The 24,291-nt window shown below is 35.3% G+C and overlaps 2 protein-coding genes across 2 annotated transcripts in view; one reads left to right on the top strand and one right to left on the bottom strand.

The window, feature by feature from the left end:
* Nucleotides 1-286: 286 nt before the first annotated feature.
* Nucleotides 287-24,291, bottom strand: part of LOC141389483 (prolyl 4-hydroxylase subunit alpha-2-like) — a 63,734-nt gene continuing 39,729 nt past the window's right edge. The window contains exon 8 of the mRNA XM_073961017.1: nt 287-598. Coding sequence (XP_073817118.1) covers nt 353-598 — 246 coding nt within the window. The 3' untranslated portion in view covers nt 287-352. The remainder of the gene's footprint in view (nt 599-24,291) is intronic.
* On the top strand, nt 8,870-22,565 carry LOC141390846 (prolyl 4-hydroxylase subunit alpha-2-like). The gene is made up of 5 exons (XM_073963794.1): nt 8,870-8,890; nt 16,308-16,462; nt 17,374-17,518; nt 22,024-22,495; nt 22,542-22,565. Exons 2-5 carry the CDS (start codon nt 16,312-16,314, stop codon nt 22,563-22,565), a joined length of 792 nt encoding a protein of 263 aa, XP_073819895.1. The 5' UTR covers nt 8,870-8,890; nt 16,308-16,311.

Below are 24,291 nucleotides of genomic sequence, written 5' to 3'. Positions count from 1 at the left end.
CCAGGGTGGCTGATTACTTTAGTATCTCCCTAAAAGAAAGGGTTACCCGTAAAAAGCTTATGTGCTGGGATAATGTTGTAGGATATCACATAGTCGGCCCCGTCCCGACTATAGCCTTTGCTCACTTGTTTTATTTTCGAGATAACGCACCGTATTTGATTCACGTATTGCAATGTTTCTTTTCTCTTCCGCTAATAGACGACAATTATGTCTGCGGTAAAAGAGAAACTCATTGATTCATACAAATGCCGTTCATTTTTTTCCTTCCATTAGAAATAATTATAAATTGTATTGTAAGTGTTTTTTTATTACAATTTTATGTATGTGAATACAAATGTATAAAAATCGTTGTTTAAGCCATATCCAGAAGTAAAAAGAAATCTGCAATTTCAGCGATTTCAGCCAATGTTTTTGTAACACCTCCAATAACGACATAAGCTTCCTTCAGATATGGTTTAGCTTTGATCCATGCAACGGCTAAATCATGACGGAAATCCTTTACAACTTTATCAACATCATCACCAAATTTTCTAAGAGCATCACCGGTATCATCAGCAGCATCCTTGACATCATGTCCAACTTCATCGGCAACATGTTTCTAAAAACAAGAACATATTTTCCAAAAAATGACATCAATTAAATCAAGTTAATAGCCTACCACATCATCGCCAAAATCATGGAAACCGCGTTTGACATCGTCGGCAAATTTGTCAGCACTATGTTTCTATATTTTCCGATAATTAATAATAAAAATTTAGGTTGTTGCTATTTCTATAGAAAATACCTACAATATCCTCTCCTAGTTTTTTAAAAATATTTTCATGACACTCCACGGTGCTGGAGAGGGCTAATGCCAACAGGGCACAAATAACTAAGAAACGCATTTTAAATTCCAATTTGTTTATTCCTTTCGAATTGTTAAATTAAACTGTGCCGGAACGAAGTAATCTTCAGTATTTTATAGTATTCATAAATGTAACCCAACAAATACCTCCTTCATTTTTAGAAGTGCAATTGTACGATAATTTTTTGTTGTTATTGATAGGTGGGCATTAACTGAATTATCGATTGGTATCACAATGCACTCTTCTCTGTGTACAATGAACACTTAACCCAAATCTTTGTATATAAATTGTAAGTATTTAATACTGCGATTTATCATAAAAATATTAAATATTAATTTGATATTTGACAATTTAACACATCAGTTATTGATTCAAAATACAAATTGGGGTAATTGGTCTTGAAAATGTATTTTTATTTAATTATTTTAAAAATATTTCCGGACATTACCCCCCGTTTACACATGCAAGTGACAGTTCGAAAAATACCAATACACTCACACATATTCACTGCCACACCAACTAACAACCTCACTGCCGATAAAATTTCCTTGTCAGTAATCAATGTAAGTGCTTTGAAAGTAACTTCAATTATTTCCGAACGTCTACACATGCAAGTGTCAGTTCGAAAAAATTGAAGTTTCGACTATAATATGTATACACAGCTGTCTGCAAGTTACTTGCATGTGTAATCATTGGGTTAATAAACTATTTACTTTCAAGATTAAAGATGTTTGTTAAAAAAAATAGAATTAGTAGTTGGCTGATGTGTTAATACATTTCAGGATATACAAAGTTTCCAAAATATTTCGTCGCCTTCAACGTTTTTATAAAATGCACCATAATATGGGGGGTATATTAAATTTGCCATTCCGTTTGTAACTCATTATTTGAGACCCTATAAAGTATATGTATTCATGATCAGCGTAAAATTCTAAGTCGATTTAGTCTTGTCCGTCCGTCTGTTGTAATCACGCTGTCTTCCGAATGAGTTGAAATGAGTTTGTACACATGTGTCTTTGGTCTGAACTTATGTCAAGTTCGAAGACGTGCTATATCGGCCCACGATTTGGTTTAGCCCCGATTTTTGGTATTTGAAGATTTTAGCTAAAATTTTTTCCTAAACTAGCTGTAACTTGACATTTGAGTTTTCTATTGGTCACAACACAAAAAATTGTCTATATTGGTCCAGGTTTCGCTATAGCCCCCATATAGCTATAATTTCGGATTTACGGTATTTTGAGGATTTTAGCTACAATTTTTAACCAAACTAGCTGTTCAATATTAGCTCAGAATATTTCATGGTGGAGGGTATAAACAACTCACATGGCCAGCCTAGTCTTTTCTTAGTTTTTCTTCATTTTTTATTTCCGTATACATATTTAAGTCGAAGGTCACACTATAGTGGTTTCATTGAAACTTTTAGGTATTTATAGATCGAGTTCCCCACTACAGCAACTTTATGATATCACTCTACTGTGAAACTCGACCTAGGAACCCTTGTTTTCATGAAATTGTTTCAATGAAACACTCTAGTGTGACCTTCGACTAACTATTCCTCATTATGTCCCTAAATCCTAAATGACGAATTAATCTAGAGCCTAAAAGTATGTTATGTATTTATACATTATATGTTGTGCAACCGAATGTACTTATTTATTCGGCCGTACATAGGATATTTGTTGCATTTCCTTACTTTTTTGGATAAAACCAAAAAGAAAGCGAATTGTGAATAATTCCTATAATTCCTTGCATGTACAAATTTGTTCGAAATATTACTTAGTTGGATCCACAGACTATTTCGCTTATGCCACTCAAAAAAATGCGTTTTCTGAGTTTGCAATTTCTATATATTCTACGACTTCTATTTTATCATGTATCAAATCTTCATATTGACATATCTACGAGTTACAGCTCATTTACTACGAGTTTGGCATAATTCAACAAAAAAGGTTTTTTGAGTTTATGAAGCACTAAAACACTTAAAATCATGGTTGATCTTGCATTGAAATTTAGCACTCACATCTGGCGATCTGTTTACAAAATATGGACCAAGTAGATGTTTTAGCTTCTTTAGAATAATCTTCTTAAGTTGGGAAGTCAATTTTAAACCGCCAACTTAAAACGCGTTTTTCTCGAAACTGGATTTTTGAGATGTGTCACTCTTTGAGTAAATGAGCGATTTGTCCTATAAGCCGAACTAAGAAAATATTATTGGGTTTATGACGGTGCCGAGTAGACGAAGTCCTTAACTATATCAAAGTTGTAGGTACCAATTACACTCCTTCATATATCACCCATAGGTACCTCATATATATATATATATATATATATATAAATCAATGATATAATGATCATAATTCAGACATGGCTTGTAATATCTTTGTACATAATGGACTGCCGATAATCGACAAAAGTGTCGATCTCATGGGTCTTTTCCAGGAATTGCTGGAACGTAAATATCTGGTCAATGGTGGATTTGCCAGGTCTAAAGGCGCATTAGTATGGCCAAATTGTTTCGTTGACCATTACTATACTGACACTATCTGGCTCCTGTACGTCTAAATTGTTTCACCCTCCCATTTTTCCATTTCTCTCTTTTTCCTGCTGAAAAGCAGTGTGGCCATTTTAGCATTTTTCCATCTAAATTTAGCATTATTTTTTGTATTTAGCCGCATTATTAGGATCTACACCGAATATTCCAAAAATTAATAAATAGATGTCCAATCTGTTCTATTCAGTGCCGCACAATAAATATATGAAGTGTAGAATGTATCACATTATTTATAGAGTAATTTCGATGCCAATTAGAATTAAATTTTAAATCTTTTTATTTATTTCTTGTAAATTTTTTTGACCCTAGTATTCAAACGTTGCCATTGACATTTAGTTCCCATAAAGTTATGGGAACGTACACAAATATTTCACCCTTCTACCACACAACGCTCTTTGAGCGTCCGTATTACCCAAATACGTTGATTCCAAAATCACATTTAAAACGCCAAATCCGCGACCAAAGCTTAAATAAATGTTTTCATTCATAAAATAAATAATTTTCCTTTGCAATTAATGGAATTTCAGGTTTTGTTGGGCTTTTGTTTTCAAAATACAAAACACACACATAAATGCATACAAAACGTTCTGTCATAGTTGAATTTGTTCAACTTACAAAAAGTATACGCTCGACGTATTTCGATAGTTCTCATAATAATACATGTGTTCTACTTTTTTCACCACATACGTTTTGGGAATACGGACGTATTTAGGCAAAGCAGTCAGGCCCATACCTATATACGGACGTATACCCAGAGCGTGTGTGGTGAAAAAAGTTGAACACATGTATTCTTATGAGAACTGCCGAAATACGTCGAGAACGTTATTGTTTGTATGTGTGTGTGTTTTGTATTTTAAAAACAAAAGCCCAACAAAACATGAAATACAATTCATTGCAAAGGAAAATAATTTGTTTTACGAATGAAAACATTTAAGTAAGTTTCGGTCGCGGATTTTGTGTTTTAAATGTGATTTTGGACTCAACGTAATTGGGTAATACGGACGCTCAGAGAGCGTTGTTTTGGTAGGTTGTTGAAATATTTGTGAACGTCCCGTCGTTATTTAGGTTTAGCAGTTATATTATTACACCATGCAAACAACAGTGTTGTTATTGAAAATTAATTGTCAAAGAAAATATTGAATAATAGGGTCGTTTCAAAAAATTTTCAGGAAAAAACATAAATACATTTTGAAAATTCTCTAAAATAGAACAAATTTGAATCAAAATGTAAATATAACGCATTCAGAACTCTCGTAGCAGTATTTTATGGTAGCAAATTTCGAAGTTTCAAATTTCATGAGTAGACCCTATTACATTTTGAAAAATAAATTTACAAAAAAAGTAAGAATACAGCTGATTGTCACTTCTACCTTTTTTATAAACAAATCGGATCATTTGGTTTTGGTTGACTACACATTTATACATAAAAGCATGGCAATTATTTGCAAAGTTCTTTGTCTTTGCTCTGAATTAAAGGAATAAAAATGTGAATAAGAAAATAAAATAAAACAAGTAAAAGGCTTTAAGTTTGGCCGGGCCGAACATGTCTGAACATGGCCTGAGTACATAAGCATCCTCGTTGCCTGGCTTCATTTCTAACATAATACAAATAAATGAATTAAGAAGGCCGAGCCCATATCGAACTAGGGTGCCCTTTTCTTCTATATTATATTCAGGGCAATCATAAATAGTTCCCTCGGAATTTTTCGCAAGGAAAATAATGTTCAAAAGTGAAATTCTTTTAAAATCAATATTATAAAACGTTGAAAACCTACTAATGATACGTTAAATGATGCCTGTTTTATAAAACATGTTAAGTATAAAATGCGTTTTACGAAAGAACCAATGCCACTATTTTAGATGGAGATGTGTTTTTGACCGCCGACATCCAATTTTGACCGGAAATGTAATAAAAACATGGGTCCGTGATTTATGATGAAGAAGTTTTTTAATCACTTTGAAACCAAATGAAGCAAATGTCACCCAAGTAAATAAGCAGGTACCATTTTATGGGACCTAATCCAAAACGATGACCTACGTCCACAACTTTTGGCAGTGATGTTTGTTGATCACTACGAAGCCTAAATGCGCAAATGTATATAAAAACTAAAAATGCCTGAAACCGGTCGGTATCGGAATGTAGAGGCTGTGCTAAAACGTGGACTTATGTCCTCAATTTTTAATGGAGAAGTTTGTTGAAAACCTTAAATGCTAAATTACAGCATTTTAATGTTTATTTTAGCATTGCTGAGTTAGCTGCAACACTTTTTTAGATCTGGTCACACTGCTGAAAATACGTTCCTCCTCTCTCCTTTCCTCCCGATGCCTCTCTCGTGCGCTACGCGTTCTACTGATTGTAGTATTAGCGCCATATGTAGCATTTTTCCCTTCGGGAGCATCACGACACTCCTGGTCACACCAATTGTTCTCTGGTGACCAAGCATGGATTTTGCAATTGGACTAGGTATATGGCTATCTGTTTTGGTTGCTGCTTACCGATATGCAATTTCTGTGTTTTGTATGTTCGTACTATATTTGCTACTTCTAATCGGCTAGAAGAAGGTAGTGATCCGAGTCGATGTTTGCTTCTCGGAATGATCGTACATCCAACATGCTCGATTAATGTTTGCCATCTATCACAACGTGATCAATTTTGTTTCTTATTTTTTTTGATCTGGTGACAGCCAGGTGCTCCTACGAATAGCGATATGTGGAAGCGGAATTTCCCAACTGTTGGGCGAAAGATATTCTCCTTTCCAATTTTGGCATTAAAATCGCCTTAAATAGTTTAAGTGTCATTGGAAGGACACCAATTATATGTTTTTTCTGAGGGCTCGCAATATATATCTTTGGTGTGCTCGTTTTTGTCTTCGGTTGGACATGGGTGCAGGGAACGTCAACTTTAGAGGGAGTTGTTTTTCTTTGTTTTTTTTTTTTTTTCATACTACTTCGTGTAATTCCATGGGGCAAGTCCATGCTTCCTGTGATAATGAACCTAAAGCTGTAAAAAATCCCTACGGCTACCAAGTGTAGAACCTTTGTGCGCACGGCATCTCTCGAACAGGTCAGTACGTTGGTCCAAATTGAGCTGATTGAGACCAAACTTTGGATCTTGTAAAACTTTGTCCAAACTTAGTTTATGTTCGAAAATGGGCCATAGGGTATCTCCCTCACAAAAGTTCAACATTTCTGTTTGAGATTACTCCAAACCCATATTTTTGTCGGCAAGTTCATTCGCCCAAAAAAGGTCACACATTTCTAAATACCCTCTGAATACATAATTTTTGGGGAAAAGGATTTTGGTTGTGTAGTAGTTATTCGATCTGCCCATCAAAAGTTGCAATTCAAACAGTCTGATGTAGGGGTGAGCACGCCTGTGTGCTAGCACACAAGCAAATTGTGAAAATGTACTCTTAGTTTTTTATGAACCATGAACAATTAAAAGTTTATGCAATTTTTTCTTAATAATTTGCATTGTGGACGATTTTAGACAACATTGATGTTTAAAAAATTTTGAAATAAGTAATGAAACATCAAGAAAAATTTAATTATTAATTCTCCCTTAAATTTGCCTCTCTCTCCATTTTGCTCAGCTCTGGTCTGATGTCTCTGTCGGCAAACCGACTTATACTTTCTCATAGATGGGCTTTCACGCACGCCAGCGTTGCTGTGGTTTGTTTCTCTTTTTCGTTGTTACAACATAAATAAACATTTACATGTTATTTAGTTATTTTATTATTTATAAAATCGTTTTTTGTAATTGTTTAGATGTCGTCTGTGTGTTAAAAATATTAAAAAAGTAAAAAATTCTAACAAAGACGCTGTTATATTTTTCCCTTAAAACATATTTAAGAGTAATTTTGACCATCTATGTACTTTCTTTACTTGTTTATTAGAATTTATTCTCTTTATTTTTTCTAGTTCCTCTTAAATGCTAAATTTGTTTTGTGACTTTTAATTTTGATAGCGAATTATCTTAGCGCCTAAAACTATGCTGTGTATTTGTAACACATTTAGTTGTCTAACCGAATATATAAAAGTATTCGGCTGCATGTAGTAATTTTTTTGTTCCTGTACTTTTTAATGATAAAACGGCCAACAAAGCGAATTGTGAATACACGGTTGTTTAAAAAATATAGCAAAGTATACAGTCGGACCTCGATTATCCGTAATGGTCGGGACCAGAGGCATTACGGATAATCGATTTTCCCGGATAATGGAGTAACACTGTTTCTCATTTAAATTTAATCAAAAAAATATGAATTTGTGCAAATATTTATAAACAAGAGCAATTACGAATTTACTATAAAGTTTAAATGATTGAAACTGTTCTAAAATAATTCATTTGCGCTTTGTTTATGTCCATTCAAATTCGATCGAATAACTTATAATCCAGTATCATAAAGATTTTCACGGTTAATCGGTGTAAAATAAACTAAAAATTCTGGGTTTTCATCCGCCCCAGTATCCGTTATTACCGATAATCGATTCCCGGATTTTTGCCATACCATCCAAACTTTAATTTAATTCCCCGTAAAGTTTCAATTTCATATAAAAATGTATTTAAAAATAAAAATGTAAATTTCAATATCAGCTTTAATTGCCAAAAAAAAAAAAAATAAAAAACTACTACATATACAGAGAATGCGACAATTTTTAATAGGAAGAATGCCTCTTCATAGATAATCCTAATTGCCAAATTCATCATCATCGAAGATTTACAGAAAATAAATGTCTCTATTTTCCCTCCTCAACTTAAACATGACATTAAATTAATAAAAGAAGAAGAAAAAATAAATCGTGTCAAAAGAACACAATTCCAGACAATTTTAGAATTAATGTTATTTGAACAGCTTGAATTTCGTTCACTCAAAAGCAAACATGGCACACATCAGCCTCCACATACTCGTACACGCTCGCTTACCAAAGGAAATGTTCAACTAGTTTCTATTCATTTCTCCCCCCACACTATCTTGGCAGTTCAATTTCATTGGTAGTACTGGATAATATTAATTTTTCGAAATTCAGTTACCCCAAAAACACCACACATTTAACATCACCATCATCGACATCATCTGTGGCATCGTAAAGGGAGAAGAGCTAACTATTTTCATCCAAAAGACAACAACAGTAATAGCTGCTAGTTGGTTGGTTGGCTCAAATAACATCGATAGAAAATCCAACGACCTTTTAAACAACAACTTTTCGTATAAACGACACAAGGAGACATAATCTAGTTTAGAATTATTATTGGCACTCTTCAGTATTTGTAGCTCGGTATGACATCCACAAGGATAAATGGTCCTTTTGTCATGTCGTATGTGACTTTATCGTTCATACTGATGGCATTGTTTGCCTTAAATCTGCCGATACATGGAGAATTCTATTCATCTATCGATAGTTTAAAACGTTTAGATGGTGTTGAGTCATCGTTGTTGTTGAGTTTCCGGAAATATTCTGAAGGACTGGAGGATTACATTTCTACTGTGAGAAGGTAAGTTGTACAGAGGCTTCTATGTGTGTGTGATTAGCAATACAATTGGAAACATGGTGTGGGTAAGAACACATCAGGTTAAGTGCTCTTTAAAAGCCTAATACAAAAAATAGGGTAACGAATTACTGGCGAAAGTAGAAAAAATAAATAAAAAGGCATCAGCGACAAATGCGAGTGCATTAAAAAAGAAGAAACAATTAAATTAAAAACTTTTTCAAGGAATTAAAAGCCTTGCAGGTACATTATCAGGTCCTATATACATATATGTACAATGCACATAGCTCCGAGGTCAGAAATACTAAATTGTCAATTCTCATCAATTGCCATCTACTTACTAACTTACTTACTTTGTCCTATAAACCGAACTAAGAAAATATTTTCAATCGTCTTTCGTATATCACGTTTTTCGATCTCATCCACCACTTCCTTCGAAGGTATCAGCAGATTCTCCTTAGTAGAGCTGGCAAAATTTGTCATCACCATTAATTTGGAAATGAAAATGGCGGAAAGTTCTATGCTTTTGTTGACATTCAGGTTGACATTCGATGGTGTACAGGTTAGAAATGTGATATAAAGTGAATAGGCGATTTCTTCAAGTCAAGCTTCATTTCAGGTGTATCGCAGTAGAAGCTGCAACAACAACAACTTCAAGAAAATGCCATTCAAAGTAGAACGACAATGTCTATACAACTTTTTTTAAATGTCGTTAAAAAAGAAGTGGATATGAGCTCATTTCAAAATTGATCCAACATGCCATTATTTGAGCATAAATTAGCCGTTATGTGGGGGCTATTCCAAAACCTGGAAATAGTTTTGCGACCACTGGGAACCCCAAAAATTCAATTTATAGGTAGTTCGATAAATAAATTTAGCTAAATCCCCAAAATACCGAAAATCTGGAGGTATCGTTACATAGGGACTATTCTAAGACAAGGGCCGATATATCCAATCTTCGAACTTGACCTGCATATGAAAAAAAGACACGCGGCTGCAAAAATATAGCGCTCTAGCTAAATTATTGTGGAGGCTAGAGTGATTACAAAGGACATGGATATATCGAATCAGAATTAAGTTGTGGGAACACAATGTATGTAATGAACAATATGTAAGATAGTCTATATCGGACAACTTCAACAAAAATTAAACAATTCTAGATTACGTGTAGTTTAAGTACTGTTCGAGACTCGTTTTGGAATGCTTACGGAAGAAATTCCTTGTGGTCCTCATTACAGCAATACACAAGCTTTTCGTATCCAAATTTCTTCAAAAATCCTTATAATTATAAAAAGAATTTACTCCTGTGGCCTATCGTCCTTGTAATCATGACTACAACATTACAACTATTATCCCAATGGGCTCGAAGCGAAATATTCCAGCACCCTTAAAAAAGTGCAAAAAATCCAGGATTTTATTGCAGATAGTCTCCATAGCAATGCTATAATTTCATTCTCCATTCATCTCGTGATAATGACACGAATGTTCCAAAAACCCCACTCAAGTTGTCTTTTTGAAAATCCCTTGGTACTCTGCCAAATCATTCGCTCTACCAATAATTTCCTGTTCAACAGAATCTCCTATCATATTATAATTAAGTTTGTTTATCGATTTAGTTAGAGGTACACACGGTAACAGCTACCATCATTCTTAGATCATGTTTAATCATTATACCCTCAGTATTTATGCTAACGAGGGTATATACACTTTCATACGGGCAAAATGTGCCTCATTGAAATAATGGTTTTAGACCCCAAGTATGTTTGGACGAAATGTGTTTCAGACAATTTGGAGTCGATTGAGCAATGCCCGTCCGTCTGTCTGTCTGTCCGGCTGGAGCGCACGATAACTCTCGAACGGATTAACCGATTCCAAAATTTGGCTTTTGTAATATTTTGTCCAAACTTAGTTGAAGTTCGAAGATGGGCTATATCGGTCCACTCCTTCCGGTACCTCCCCCACAAAAGTTCGAAAATATTCGGACAATTTGGGCGTACGATAACTCTTGAAGGGAGTAATCGATTTGGTCCATACTTTGCACATCGTGAAATGTCTACCAGACTTAGAGGTTCCAATATGAACTCAATCGGTCCACTCCTTCGAGTACCTCCCACAGACAATTTCGGAGAAGTTCAGTTTAGCATCTGCTCTCAAATCGCTTCAGGTATCTCCCCCACAAAAGTTAAAAAAATGTTCGGAAAAGTTGTGCGCACCATAAAGTTGTGCGCACGGCAAAAGTGTTTCCTGCGGCAAGTCCATACTTCTTGAGAAAACAGCCCGAAAGGTGTAAAAATCCCTTTGGTACCATATGTAGTCGCTGGAGAGAACTATAATTCTCGAACTGATCAAACGATTTGGTTCAAAATTTTGACTTCGTCATTTTTTGTCCAAACTTTGTTTCAGTTCAAAGATGGGCAACAACTTCCGGTACTTCCCCCCAATATTTAAAAAATGGTACACACGGTATCTCTTGAACGGGGAAACCAATTTTGTCCAAACTTTGGATCTCCTAATATTTTCTCCAAATTTAGTTTAACTTCTAAAAAGGCCTATATCGATCTTAGGGTACCTCCCCCACAAAAGATCAATATTTGTGTCTAAGTACAGTTTAGGGTCTGTTCGAAGATCGTGATTATGGGCGCGATTGCTATAAAAAATTACTCTAAAATAATATCCACATCCAAAATGGACTTCGTCGCACAGTGCGAAATATGGGCACTTTAGTGGAACTTTGCTCATAACTTTTGATGCTAAGGACGTAGGCTACTAAAATTTTCCAAAAATGTTTCTTATATTTGTGGGTCATATGTGGATAAATATGGACCACATAGATCCGCGGTTTCCTATAGCCCCCATGTATCGGTGGTGACCATTTTTAGATATTTGGTTCATTATACCCTCAGCATTTATGCTAACGAGGGTATGTATATACACTTTCATACGGGCAAAATGTACTTCATCGAAATAATGGGTTTAGACCCCAAGTATGTTTGGACGAAATGTGTTTCAGATAATTTGGAGTTTATTTAGCCATGTCCGTCCGTCTGTCTGTCTGGCTGGAGCGCACGATAACTCTCGAACGTAATATTTTGTCTAAACTTAGTATAAGTTCGAAGATGGGTTATATCGGTCTACTCCTTCCGGTAATATTTTGTCTAAACTTAGTTTATGTTCGAATATGGGTTATATTGGTCCACTCCTTCGGGTACCTGCCCCACAAAAGTTCGGAAATGTTCGAAAAATGTTTGCGCACGATAACTCTCGAAGAAAGTAACCGATTTGGTCCATACTGTGCACATCGAGAAATTTCTACCAGACTTAGAAAAGGTTGCAATATGGACTTAATCGGTCCACTCCTTCGGGTACCTCCCACACAAAATTTCGGAAAAGTTCAGTTTAGGACCTGAATCGCTTTGATTTTTGTTGGAGCAACTTGTATTCACTGCCCCCACATCAGGGGCAAGTCCATACTTCCTGAGAAAATTGCTTGAAAGGTACAAAAACCCTATGACACCGTGTATAGTGGTTGGAGCGCAAGATAACTCTCGAACGGATCTGCCGATTCGATCCAAAATGTGGCCTTCGTAATATTTTGTGCAAACTTAGTTTAAGTTCGAAGATAAACCATATCGGTCACTCCTTCAGGTACCTGCCCCACAAAAGTTCAAAAATGTTCGGAAAAATTGTGCGCACAATAACTCTTGAAGGGAGTGACCGATTTGGGCCATACTTTGCACATTGTGAAATTTCTACCAGACTTAGATTAAGTTCCAATATGTACTCAATCGGTCCACTCCTTTGGATACATCTCACACAAAATTTGGAAAAAGTTCAGTTAAGGACCTGCTCGCGAATCGCTTTGATTTTTGTTGAAGAAAATTGCATTTGCTGCTTCAATTCTTCTTCTTAGTTTACGAATCCGATATTCGGATGTACAATATTAGCGGTATTCACTCATTGTGGTAGATTTACAACTCTTGTTAATGTACTATATGTACCAGGGTTTTTTACAACGAAGTGTGAATGTCTTCTTTGTGAATATCGTAAAAAAATCAAAGCATCTTAACGTCGTCGTAAGTCTATCTTTTAGTTTCAGTTTTATTACACTTTTTTCATAAAAAATTGTTTTTTCTTGGCCTCCATTCTTTTATTCTTTTTATTTTTCCCATTTTTCTACCAAAAAAAAAACAAAACTCCGACATAAATAAAACTCACAACAAAGTGACGACACAGCAATCAGCTGTTCTAACCCTTGTAAAAGTACAATGGAATGTTTACAATACTTTTAGGTCGAGTAAATTAACAACCCTGTGGTAAATTAAACTTTCATGTATTTTGTTGTTGTGGTGTTGTAAACACTTGTAGATCTACAATGTTAACAACATGTACAAGATCTACAATGCCACTTTACAACGATGAGTGAATACCGCTATTATTGTTTACATGTTTTAAAATGAATTTCAAATATAGATATTATCTAGTTGTAGGTAAGTTCTCGATTTTTAGCGGCATTTAGTAAATTGGTTTCATCTCTGTATCCCGTCCAGTCTTGAATGTTTTTTAACCAATATATCTCTCTCCTGTCTCTGCTTCGGCTTCGGCTTCCTTCTATTTTCCTTTTTATAATATTTTGTAGAAATTTGTATTTTGTATTTCTCATAAGGTGACCCTAGGATGGATTTTTCGGGATTTGACAGTATGTAGGAGTTGTCTTTCCTGGTTCATTCTTCTCAGTACTTCCTGGTTTGTTATGTGAGCAGTGTATGGTATTTTCAAAATTCGTCGATATAACCATATTTCGAACGCTTCGATTTTCTTTTCATCTGCACTTTTAATTGTCCACGTTTCAGCTCCATATAATAACACAAACCAAATGTAACATTTCGTGAATCGTATCTTTGTTGCTTCAATTACGAGAGTAAAAGCTTTTCAGGGGCAAGTCTATACTTCTTGAGAAAACACCCCGAAAGTTGTAAAAAACCCCTATGGCACCATATGTAGTGGCTGGAGAGCTCGAACCGAATGTTGCGTTCGTCCACACTTTGGATATTGTAATATTTCGTCGAATATTATATGAAATTCGAAGGTTGTGCTTATAGGATCACTCCTTCCGGTACCTCCCCAACAAAAGTTCGAAAATATTCGCTAAAATGGTAAGCGCGATATCACATAGACTTAGCAACAAATTTGGTCCATACATTGGATCTCTAAATATTGTCGAAACTTAGTTTGTGTTCAAATTTGGGCCCTATCTGTCCAAGCCTTGTGATACCACCCACACAAATGTTCAACATTTTTGTGTTGTTAAGGGTCTGTTCGAGGATCCTTTGGACATTTTTACCAAAGGTTTTCCTAGTGGCGGTTCATGCCCCCAAAATTTTGAAAACCCCCCTAAATACATAAGTTTTTTTGGGAAAAAGTATTTCAATCCACACAGGCTGAGGGTATGTATATCTATGCCGGCAAAGCCGACTGAAACTTTTTTACTTGTTTTTCAACAGATATTGCTGCAAATTGGTATATTGAGGTTTCAGTGGACGGGGAACATGTGTACAAAATATTGTTAATATCTGTTCGCGTATTGGTATAGCCCCATTGAGCGGTACCAGCCAATATAACATATTTTATAGATTCCAAGCACATTTACCAATCTATTTGTTTGCATTTTGGCATTTTATGTTCTCCGTAGGAGGAAAACCGTTTTGCGAAATATTAGCAACGTATTTCCTCGATTTGCTATAGCCCCAATATGAAGGGGCACCCCATTTGGGATATTTAAATGGTGTTAGGTAATTATTGCCCACCGAGTTTGGTTTACTTTAAAATTTGTCTTCATTAAATAGAAAATATTCTAAAAAAACAATTCAAAGCATAGTTCCTTGCTTTGGCCCCTCCCCCCAAGTATCCACATACATTAGTAAATAAAAATAAAAAAAATAAATTTTTGAGATTTTTTATTTTTAGTATAGTGTCATTGATATAACATAAATTTTACAAATTGAACGTTTCGACTGAGGATATGTTTATCTTGTTACACGGTTCTGCAAATGAGTATATCACCTAAAAGCATCTGGTGCAACTATGCTTTATTTTAGGTACTTAACGATGTCCTGAGAAAACTGCTCAAATTTGAAATTTTTCTATAAAATGTGAATGAAATTCGCAAGAATAGTCATAAAACTATTAAAAGCAACATTTCTTAGTATTGGTGAACCCATTTTGGGATAAACGAAACCAACATTGACGTCAAATGCCGGTCCTTCTATCAAATTTTCAAAATTATAGATATAAGAATATTTCAATGACTTTCTGAAAAAGTCGCATATCCCTCAAACCTGCGCAAACCTGCAGCTAATTTTTGGTTTGCCCATAGAAAAATATCCTACCTCTCAGGAAATGTGCGATTTTTTCTGCAATTCACCAAAATTCTTAAAACAAACCTCAAAAACTTATAAAAAAAATTTAGTACACTTAAAAAAAACAAATTTTTGGGGAACGAACCAAACTAAATTAAATATTACAACTCTATAAACGCCAAACATTAAAAAAATTGTCAAGAATTATAACACCGATATAAAATATAGTCAATTAACTTACCATTTGTTTGTATAACTCTATTACTTAAGCAAAGCTAGAAGCAATTTTAAGTCAAATAAGTCCCAATTTACATTAGGCGAGTTTACTTGCAGCAATTGTCAGTTTGTAGGTGAGAGAGGGTGCTGAGAGGCAAAGGGTTACCATATGCCTCACCTCTCTCCAACAAAATGACAATTGCCGCAAGTAAACTCGCCCAATGTAAATTGGGACTAAGTATTGTAAAACAAAAGTGCAACTTTTGAGTGCATTTCTAGTTGCTTCGCGGGGTAAATCAAAAAACTGAATATGAGGCATTTGTAGTGAGATACTTAGCAATGGATCCCAACAATAATATTGTTAGTTCCATGTACTTTAATTTTTGGGTAAAGTTCCACTAAAGTTCCCATATTTCGCACTGTGCGTCGGTCCATTTTCTCCACAACACTTTTGAACTTCAATTATAATTCACATTTTTGTCGGCAAGTTCAATGGGCCCAAAAGGGCCGTCAAATTCTGAAAAGGCCCCTAATACATTCGATCTGTCCATGGTTAAATTTTTCAATTCACATAGGCTGAGGGTATAACTCTGTCGGCAAAGCCGACTGATACTTTTTTACTTGCTGTATCCTTAGTTTCCTTTTCGTTCTACCGTAATTAATTTTCACCTGTTGTTTTCTAAAGAAATAAGCAACTGCTTTATGTTGTAACCTTTCATAAATTACTGTATTTCAGCTTTGCTTGTTTCATTTTATATTTTTTCTAATTTCTATTTTTGTCCTTGGCGTTTTTAATTTTCTTCTTTCGCCGGCTTTTCATTTGGCTGCTGCTTGCTGTTCGACAAACTCAGATTTATGGAACGTATTAAATTTCAACATGAAAAAGCTGCGAGCGATGTGGAGGATTATTTAGGAAATCCCATTAATGCTTTTACGTTAATTGAACGTGTGGTCAGCGACTGGATGGATGTAAATGATTTGTTAAAATTCGAGGATATATCAGAAGGTATATATGACAATGGTAATGTTCCATAATTAATTTTAGTGAATAGTAATGGTTACCCGATGATATAAACATCATCTACAAATAAATAACAAAATATATATATTACACTGGTTTTAACTTAAAGGGAAAAAATCGATGTCGGATATTTTTAGACGGCACCCCCCTAAAATGTTTATATATGTTAGATTTTAAGATGGCAAATGTTTGAGCACGGTTGGAATATGTTAACACGTGCCAATGGGGCCTCAAAGTTTCCATAGTAATATGTATGGGACCAAAGGTGAATTTAAATGAAATTGCTTTAAAGGCCGTAATTATTGTTCAATCGATAAGAAAATTTTACCAGTTCATTTATGTGGCTAAGAAAGTAATCCTGCAAATAATTAGGAAAATCGGCTGGATTTTAATATAAGGCAATATTATAGGGCCCAATTGGCCAAATATACTATCGGAGCAATATCAAAATCTTAACGGATGTTCATATTTTTTTGTAGGATTCGTTTTGTAGCCGCAACAATGAACTGGTAAAATTTTCTAATTGATTGGACAATAAATGTGGCCTTTTGAGCAATTTCGTGACTCACGATTAGCCCCGTACAAATTACAATGGAAACATTGACTCCTAAGTGGCACGTGTTAATATATTCCAATTGTGCTAAAACTTTGGCAATCGTAAAATCAAACAAAACTAAACATTTAGGGGGTACCGCTTAAAAAAAATCCGACATCGATTTTTTAAAACCAACCTAATACATACATGCTAAATACTTTTAAAAACATGCAATTCAATACTACCATTCTATTAACGTTCTATCAACCCTTATATCTATACATGGACAATAGAAATATGGTATCTATCTGTCATCCATTCATATGTATATCGGTGTTTTATATTTATTTTCTATTTTTAGAACTCATGCACTCGTTGACCCAATTAAGGGAAAATTCCACATTACCTGATGAAAACGAACTAAAGGGAGCCATACTTGGTTTGGCGAGGTTGCAGGATATCTATGATATCGAAACACAGGATATGGCCAATGGCAAGGGTTACGGGTGAGTTGACTGTAAGAGGAATAATTTAAAATTAAATTCAACGAATTTCCAATGAAGCGAAACATGTATAACAACAATTTTTCGTTAGTAGTAACTATTTGAAAATATATTGGAGAGAAGAACGAAAGGTAGACTCCAAACATACGTACATACATATTTTGTTGACATCAAAAACATGATGGGGATAATTTGAACCACAAAGTTTGATGAAAATGTTTGTAACATATTTACAAACATGCATAACTGGGGAATGCTTTATTGATGGTTTGTGTTGGTTGATGGAATACAGAAAATATTTTTATACAGTGACTGAAGGTTTTTAAAGCAGCGAATCGAAACATGTTAGCTATAAAATTAAATTAAGTACATTTTTGTGAATTAAATATCTCATATAATGGACAAATTATTTGTGTATATGGTCAATATTTTTGAAAATTTAATATAGTTGAAACCAAGGTTTACCCTTTTATAATATTAACAAGTAAAAAAGTATCAGTCGGATTTGCCGACAGATATATACTCTCAGTCTATGTGAATTGAAACTTTCATATACGGACAGATCGAATGCATTTAGGGTCTTTTCAGGATTTTGTAGTCCTTTTTGGACACTTAAACTTGCCGACAAAATGTGGATTACGATTAAAGTTCAAAACTTTTGTGGGGGAGGTATCCTAAGGAGAGGACCGATATGGGCCATTTTAGAAGTTAAACTAAATTTGGACAAAATAGAGATCCAAAGTTTGGACCGAATTGGATGCACCGTTCATTTCACTAGTCATTTCAGTGGGTCATCTTATAACTTTTAGGTACTGAAACTGAAACTAAGTTTGGACAAATACCACTAAGGCCAAATGTTGGACCAAATCGGTTGATCAGTTCGAGAGTTATCGTGCTCTCCAGTCCCTACATATGGTGCCATCGTAATTGACAGAGGGACGGACGTGGCTAAATCAAATCCAAATTGTCTGAAACACATTTCGTCCAAACTTATTTGAGGTCTAAAACCATTATTTCGATGAGGCACATTTTGCCCGTTTTAGAGTTATCTTGCACAATATCCGACAGGCCATTAGGCCGCTCCAACAATCTACTGAAAAAGAGTCAAAACGATGCGAGAGGAGCTCCTAAACTTCACTTTTTCCGAATTTTGTGTGGATGGTGCCCGAAGGAGTGGACCGATATAGTCTATATTTCAATCCCATACTGGACTGGATGAAATAATACGATGTGCAAAGCCTGCATCAATCAAAAACTCCCTGCGAGGGTTATCTTGCGGATTTGCCATTTTGGTTGGTGCCGTCAGGGTTTCTTGGAGCTTTTAGGCCAATATCTCAGGAATTATTGACTTACTCCGGCAAATAATTGTACCGTCGTAAAGCGAGCCACAAAGAAAACTTACTGAAAAAAATTTCAAAACAATCCGTGAGGAGCTCTTAAAGTTCACTTTTTCCGAATTTTGTGTGGGAGGTGCTCGAAGGAGTGGACCGATACAATCCATATTCCAACCTGATACATGACTGGATGAAATAATACGATGTGCAAAGCCTGCACCAATCAGAAATTCCCTGCGAGGATTATCTTGCGGATTTGTCATTTTGGTTGGTGCCGTCAGGGTTTCTTGGAACATTAAGGCCAAAATCACTGGAAGTATGGACTGGCGCAAGAAAAAATGTTTACCGTCATAAAGGCAATCGCAAGGACAACCTGCAGAAAAATAAATCAAGACGATCCGAGAGGAGCTCTTAAACTTCACTTTGTCCGAATTTTGTGTTGAAGGTACCCGAAGGAGTGGACCAATATAGTCCATATTCCAACCTGATACATGACTGCATTAAATAATATGATGTGCAAAGTCTGCACCAATCAGAAACTCCCTGCGAGAATTACTTGAGGATTTGCCATTTTGGTTGCTGCCGTCAGGGTTTCTTGGAACATTAAGGCCAATATCACTGGAAGTTTTGACTGGCGCAAGAAAAAAATTGTACCATCGTAAAAGGAGCCGCAAGGTCAACTTACTGAAACAAATTTCAAAACGATCCGAGAGGAGCTCTTATACTTTACTTTATCCGAATTTTGTGTGGGAGGTACCCGAAGGAGTGGACCAATATAGTCCACATTCGAACCCGATCTATATCTGGAAGGAATAATACGATGTGCAAAGTTTGGACCAAATCGATTGTTCCTTTCGAGAGTTATCGTTCGCACCAGTTTACAGACAGACAGTTTACAGACAGACGGACGGACATGGCTAAGTCGACTCCAAATTGTCTGAAACGAATATCGTCCAAACATACTTGGAGTCTAAAACAGTTATTTCGATGAGGCACATTTTTGGTCGTATCAAAGTGTATATACTAAGCCGAGGCGATTTATATGTAAGGAAAATAGAGTTAGCGGATTGTACTGAGCAAAAAAGTCAACTAGACCATATGTCTACGGTGAAAATCGAGCCACCGGATTTTGACTTGAAGTTTTTTTCCAAGTTTTTTATACCCTCCACCATATGGAGGGTATAATTAAATTTGTCATTCCGTTTGTAACACATCGAAATATTCGTCGGAGACCCTATAAAGTATATATATTATTGATCAGCATAAAATTCTATGTCGATTTGACCATGTCCGTCTGTCCGTCTGTCTGTTGAAATCAAGATACAGCTCGCAATTTTAAAGATAGAGAGTCAAAATTTGGCACAGAAGTTTTTATTACTTGCAGGATGGTTGGTATTGAAAATGGGATACATCGGTCCACGTTTTGATATAGCCCGGTACCTCCCTATTTTCGGTATTTTTAAGGTATTAGCTTAATTATCCTACCAAAAAGGCTGAAATTTGGTATGTAGTCTTCTTTAGGGGTATAAAACTTTCCCCCAGAATTTTGTCGGTATCGGTCCACACCTTCATATAGCCCCCATAGAACGGTACCTCCCGATTTTTGGTATTTTGAAGGTTTTAGATTCATTATCCTACCAAAATGGCTGAAATTTGGTACGTAGTCTTCTTTAGGGGTACAAAACTTTATCCCAGAATTTTGTCGGTATCGGTCCACACCTTCATATAGCCCCTATAGAACGATACCTCCCGATTTTCGGTATTTTGAAGGTTTTCGCTTCATTATCACACCGAAATGGCTGAAGTTTGGTACTTAGTCTACGTTGGTGGTATAAAACTTTCCCCCAGAACTTTGACGGTATCGGTCCATGCCTTCATATAGCCGTCATAGAACGGTACCTCCGGATTTCTGGTATTTTGAACGTCGTGGCCTCAATATTCCACCGAAATGGCTGAAATTTGGTATTTAGACTTCGTTGGGGGTACTTAAACTTTCCCTTTAAATTTGTCGGTATAGGTTCACGCCTTCATATAGCCCCCATGGAAAGGTACCTCCCGATTTTTCGTATTTTGAAGGTTGTGTCTTCAATATTCCACCAAAATGGCTGAAATTTGGTATTTAGTCATCAATGTGATGTAAAACTGTTCGCCAGAAATATATCTGTACAGGTCCACGCTTTCATATTGCCCCATTTGTGACTAAAATTCGTCGGTATAGCTCCCATAGAACGGTACTTCCCGATTTTCGTAATACTGAAGATTGCGACGTCAATATCCAACCGAAATGGCTGAAATTCGTTATTTCGTCTTCCAAGAGTTATAAAATATTCCAGAAGAGTATTATCAGTATAGGTCCACGTCTTCCTAAATCCCCATAGAAGCGTACTTCTTGATTTTCGGTATTTTTAAGTTTTAGCCACATTCTCTTACCGAAATATAGGAAATTTGGTATTTAGTCTTCTTTCAGCCTAAAAACTTTCCGTAAGAAATTTGTCGGTATAGATCGACGTTTTGAGATAGCCCCCATAGAATGGTGCCTCACATTGTATAACCGAAATTGCTGAAATTTAATATTAAGTCTTCTTCATACACGAAAGGAAACAAATTATTCCATTTTACTTCAATACAACTTGTGGTGGAGGGTATAACAAGTTCGGCCCGGCCGAACTTAACGCCGTTCTTTCTTGTTTTTGGATATTTTGGCATATAACAGCCATTTTTTTTTTCAAACCAAAATTTATTTTTAATCAAATTTTGGCTTTAACATCCAAACTATTATCCCGATAATTATAATTTTGGACGTACATTTAAAAAAGGTGGGGTTACATTTAAAATTTTGTAAATTTTTTGTAAATTCCGTGAATACTCAGTAACATTTTACAAATATTATGCAATCTACTCTTTAACGTCCTTTCGTGATAACTTTTTAGTGACAATAGTGCTCATTAAAAAAATTAGCGTTTTTATAATAATTTTTTCTTAAAAGCAGAAGTAAAACCGCGATAACTTTTGTCCGCAACAACCAAAAATTTGCTATGTACCAAAACAGTTGATGTAACACGAAAAGAAAACAATACATTTTTTTTGGAAATGGAATATGAAAAAATTAACAACATTTCCTATACAAAAAAATTATAAACTTTAATATTGCTCATTATTTTTTGTTCATTTTAGTCAACCTCTTAATTGGCGGGAATGTCTAGAAATAGCCACCACATTAATAGATGAAAACCGTATGGATTTAGCTTTAAATTGGCTTCAAGAGGCTGATAGAAAATTACAACAGAGTGAGGATTCCGAAGAGATTAGAGATTACTTTACAGCACAAATAAAGGAACATTTTGCCAGAGTACATCATATGCTGGGAGATAAAGAAAAAGCATTGCAGCACTTAAGTGCTGTTTCGAAAAAAGACACAAAAATAACAACCACAATCATAAGCCGATTATCAACTGACAAGGAGGCATACATACCTTTTAGGGAAAGTGATCGCCATCCAAACTATGCCCAATTATGTCAAGGAAAGACTACAAAACAGACCAAATTAAGCTGTTACTTAGATTCCACATTACATTCCTTCTTCCGTCTTTGTCCTTTACGAATAGAACCAATGCTAATGGATCCTTTTATAAGAATGTATCACAATGTGCTTAATGATAAACAAATTGAGCAATTATTTAATTATTCCAAAGAAAGGTTTCATCGATCTCAAGTAATCAAAGCTCCGGGTGAGAATGAAGTTACTGAAAAGCGAGTAAGTCAACAAGCATGGGTAAGTCCGTTGGAGAATCCCACCGCCGGCTATATGTATCGTTTAGTTGGTCTCATTACCGGATTCAATATGACCAATGTTGAGAAAATGCAAGTGGCAAATTATGGCATTGGTGGCCTCTATGTGCCTCATCATGATTTTATGAATGTAAGATGAGATTAATCAATAATCAATGAAATGAGATTAATCAATTAAATTTTTGTGTTTTTGTTTACAGTTAACTGATCCTGTTCGTGGACTTTACGGCGATAGAATTACCACGAACATGTTTTATGTAAGTAAACATATAAATTAAGTCAATTTAAATATTTATTTTGATATAATGTATCCCAATATAGTTATCTGATGTAACACAAGGCGGTTATACCATTTTCCCAGAGTTAAATGTTTATCTAAAGCCCATCAAGGGAGCAATGGTAATGTGGCCTAATCTGCATAAATCTCTTGAACCAGATACTCGAACTTTACACGCTGGTTGTCCTGTTGTAAAGGGCACCAAACGAAGTAAGTTTTCCACAGTTTTTTTTTTTTTTTGAGAAAATATTTACTTATTATTCTTGAATATTATTTTCTTTACAGTTGCCAATATCTGGAGTCATTCTGGTTTTCAAGACCGTGCAAGACCTTGTGGTTTGACAAATGATGCAAGCAAATAATAAACCAAAACTATTAGCGTAAATAATAGTTCGGTTCCAGAATCTGCAAGAGTCTACATTTTTTGAAATTTGGATTCTTGGTGGTTCTGGAACAGAGCCATAGCAATAATATACATAGAGAATAAGGAAAAATAAATTTCACTTTTATACATTTTGTGATACGTTTATAAATTATTCTTTATGTATTTCTCAGGTATTAAAAATAACATGGCGATAGAAAACTAGTAAGGAAAGGATCAAAGTTGGAAGGGACCGAATATATAATACCCTACACCACCGCGATTTCAATATAATTTGACGTATTTTTTTCTCGGCCAAATTCCTTCAGATTTTCCAAATTACCTCGCAATTTTTGTCCAGTTTTGTGTTTGATGCGTCAAATTCATAAAATCGGGCCAAAATGTACATGGAAGCTATTTATATTAAAATCTGAAACGTTTCTCAGTAAAAGCAATACCTTTCGTCCTTTGAAAAAAATGAGTATCCTTAATTTTCATGCACAGACGGATGGACTGTATAACCAACTCCGATTAAATTCAATTTATGGGGGAAAGATAAGTTCATTTTTATTGATGGGTGTTTTCCATTGGCCACGTGTTAGGGAATGATATTTACAGATACCACATTTATGAGCTACATTTATGTAGGGTGGGTGAGAAATAAAATACCAGCGCGGACCAAAACACGCATCTAAAACCATCTAATGTTGGGTTCAGAAGAAGCGGGTTAATGGTAGGCGCTTGATGCTCTAGTAGAGAGGGCCATATATGAGAAAAACAAGTCTGAATACTCAGCTAGCAGCCATAGTCAGGGTCGGGTGCTGAAGACCAATCATCTACACGCCTTAAACATGACTAGCAAAGTGCCCGCTACTTCGTATGCGGAAAGGATATAAAAACAAGTAAAAAAAGTATCAGTCGACAGAGATATACATACCCTCAGCCTATATGAATCGAAACTTTCGTCTGCGTACAGAATTTCGTGGCTCTTTTTGGACATTTGAACTTGCCGACA

The sequence above is a fragment of the Musca autumnalis genome, unplaced genomic scaffold, assembly GCF_047663935.1.
Source record: "Musca autumnalis isolate F117 unplaced genomic scaffold, ASM4766393v1 scaffold_1, whole genome shotgun sequence".
NCBI lineage: Eukaryota > Metazoa > Arthropoda > Insecta > Diptera > Muscidae > Musca > Musca autumnalis.
Note: the sequence above shows the minus strand (reverse complement) of the source record. Positions and strands in the feature narration are given on the sequence as shown.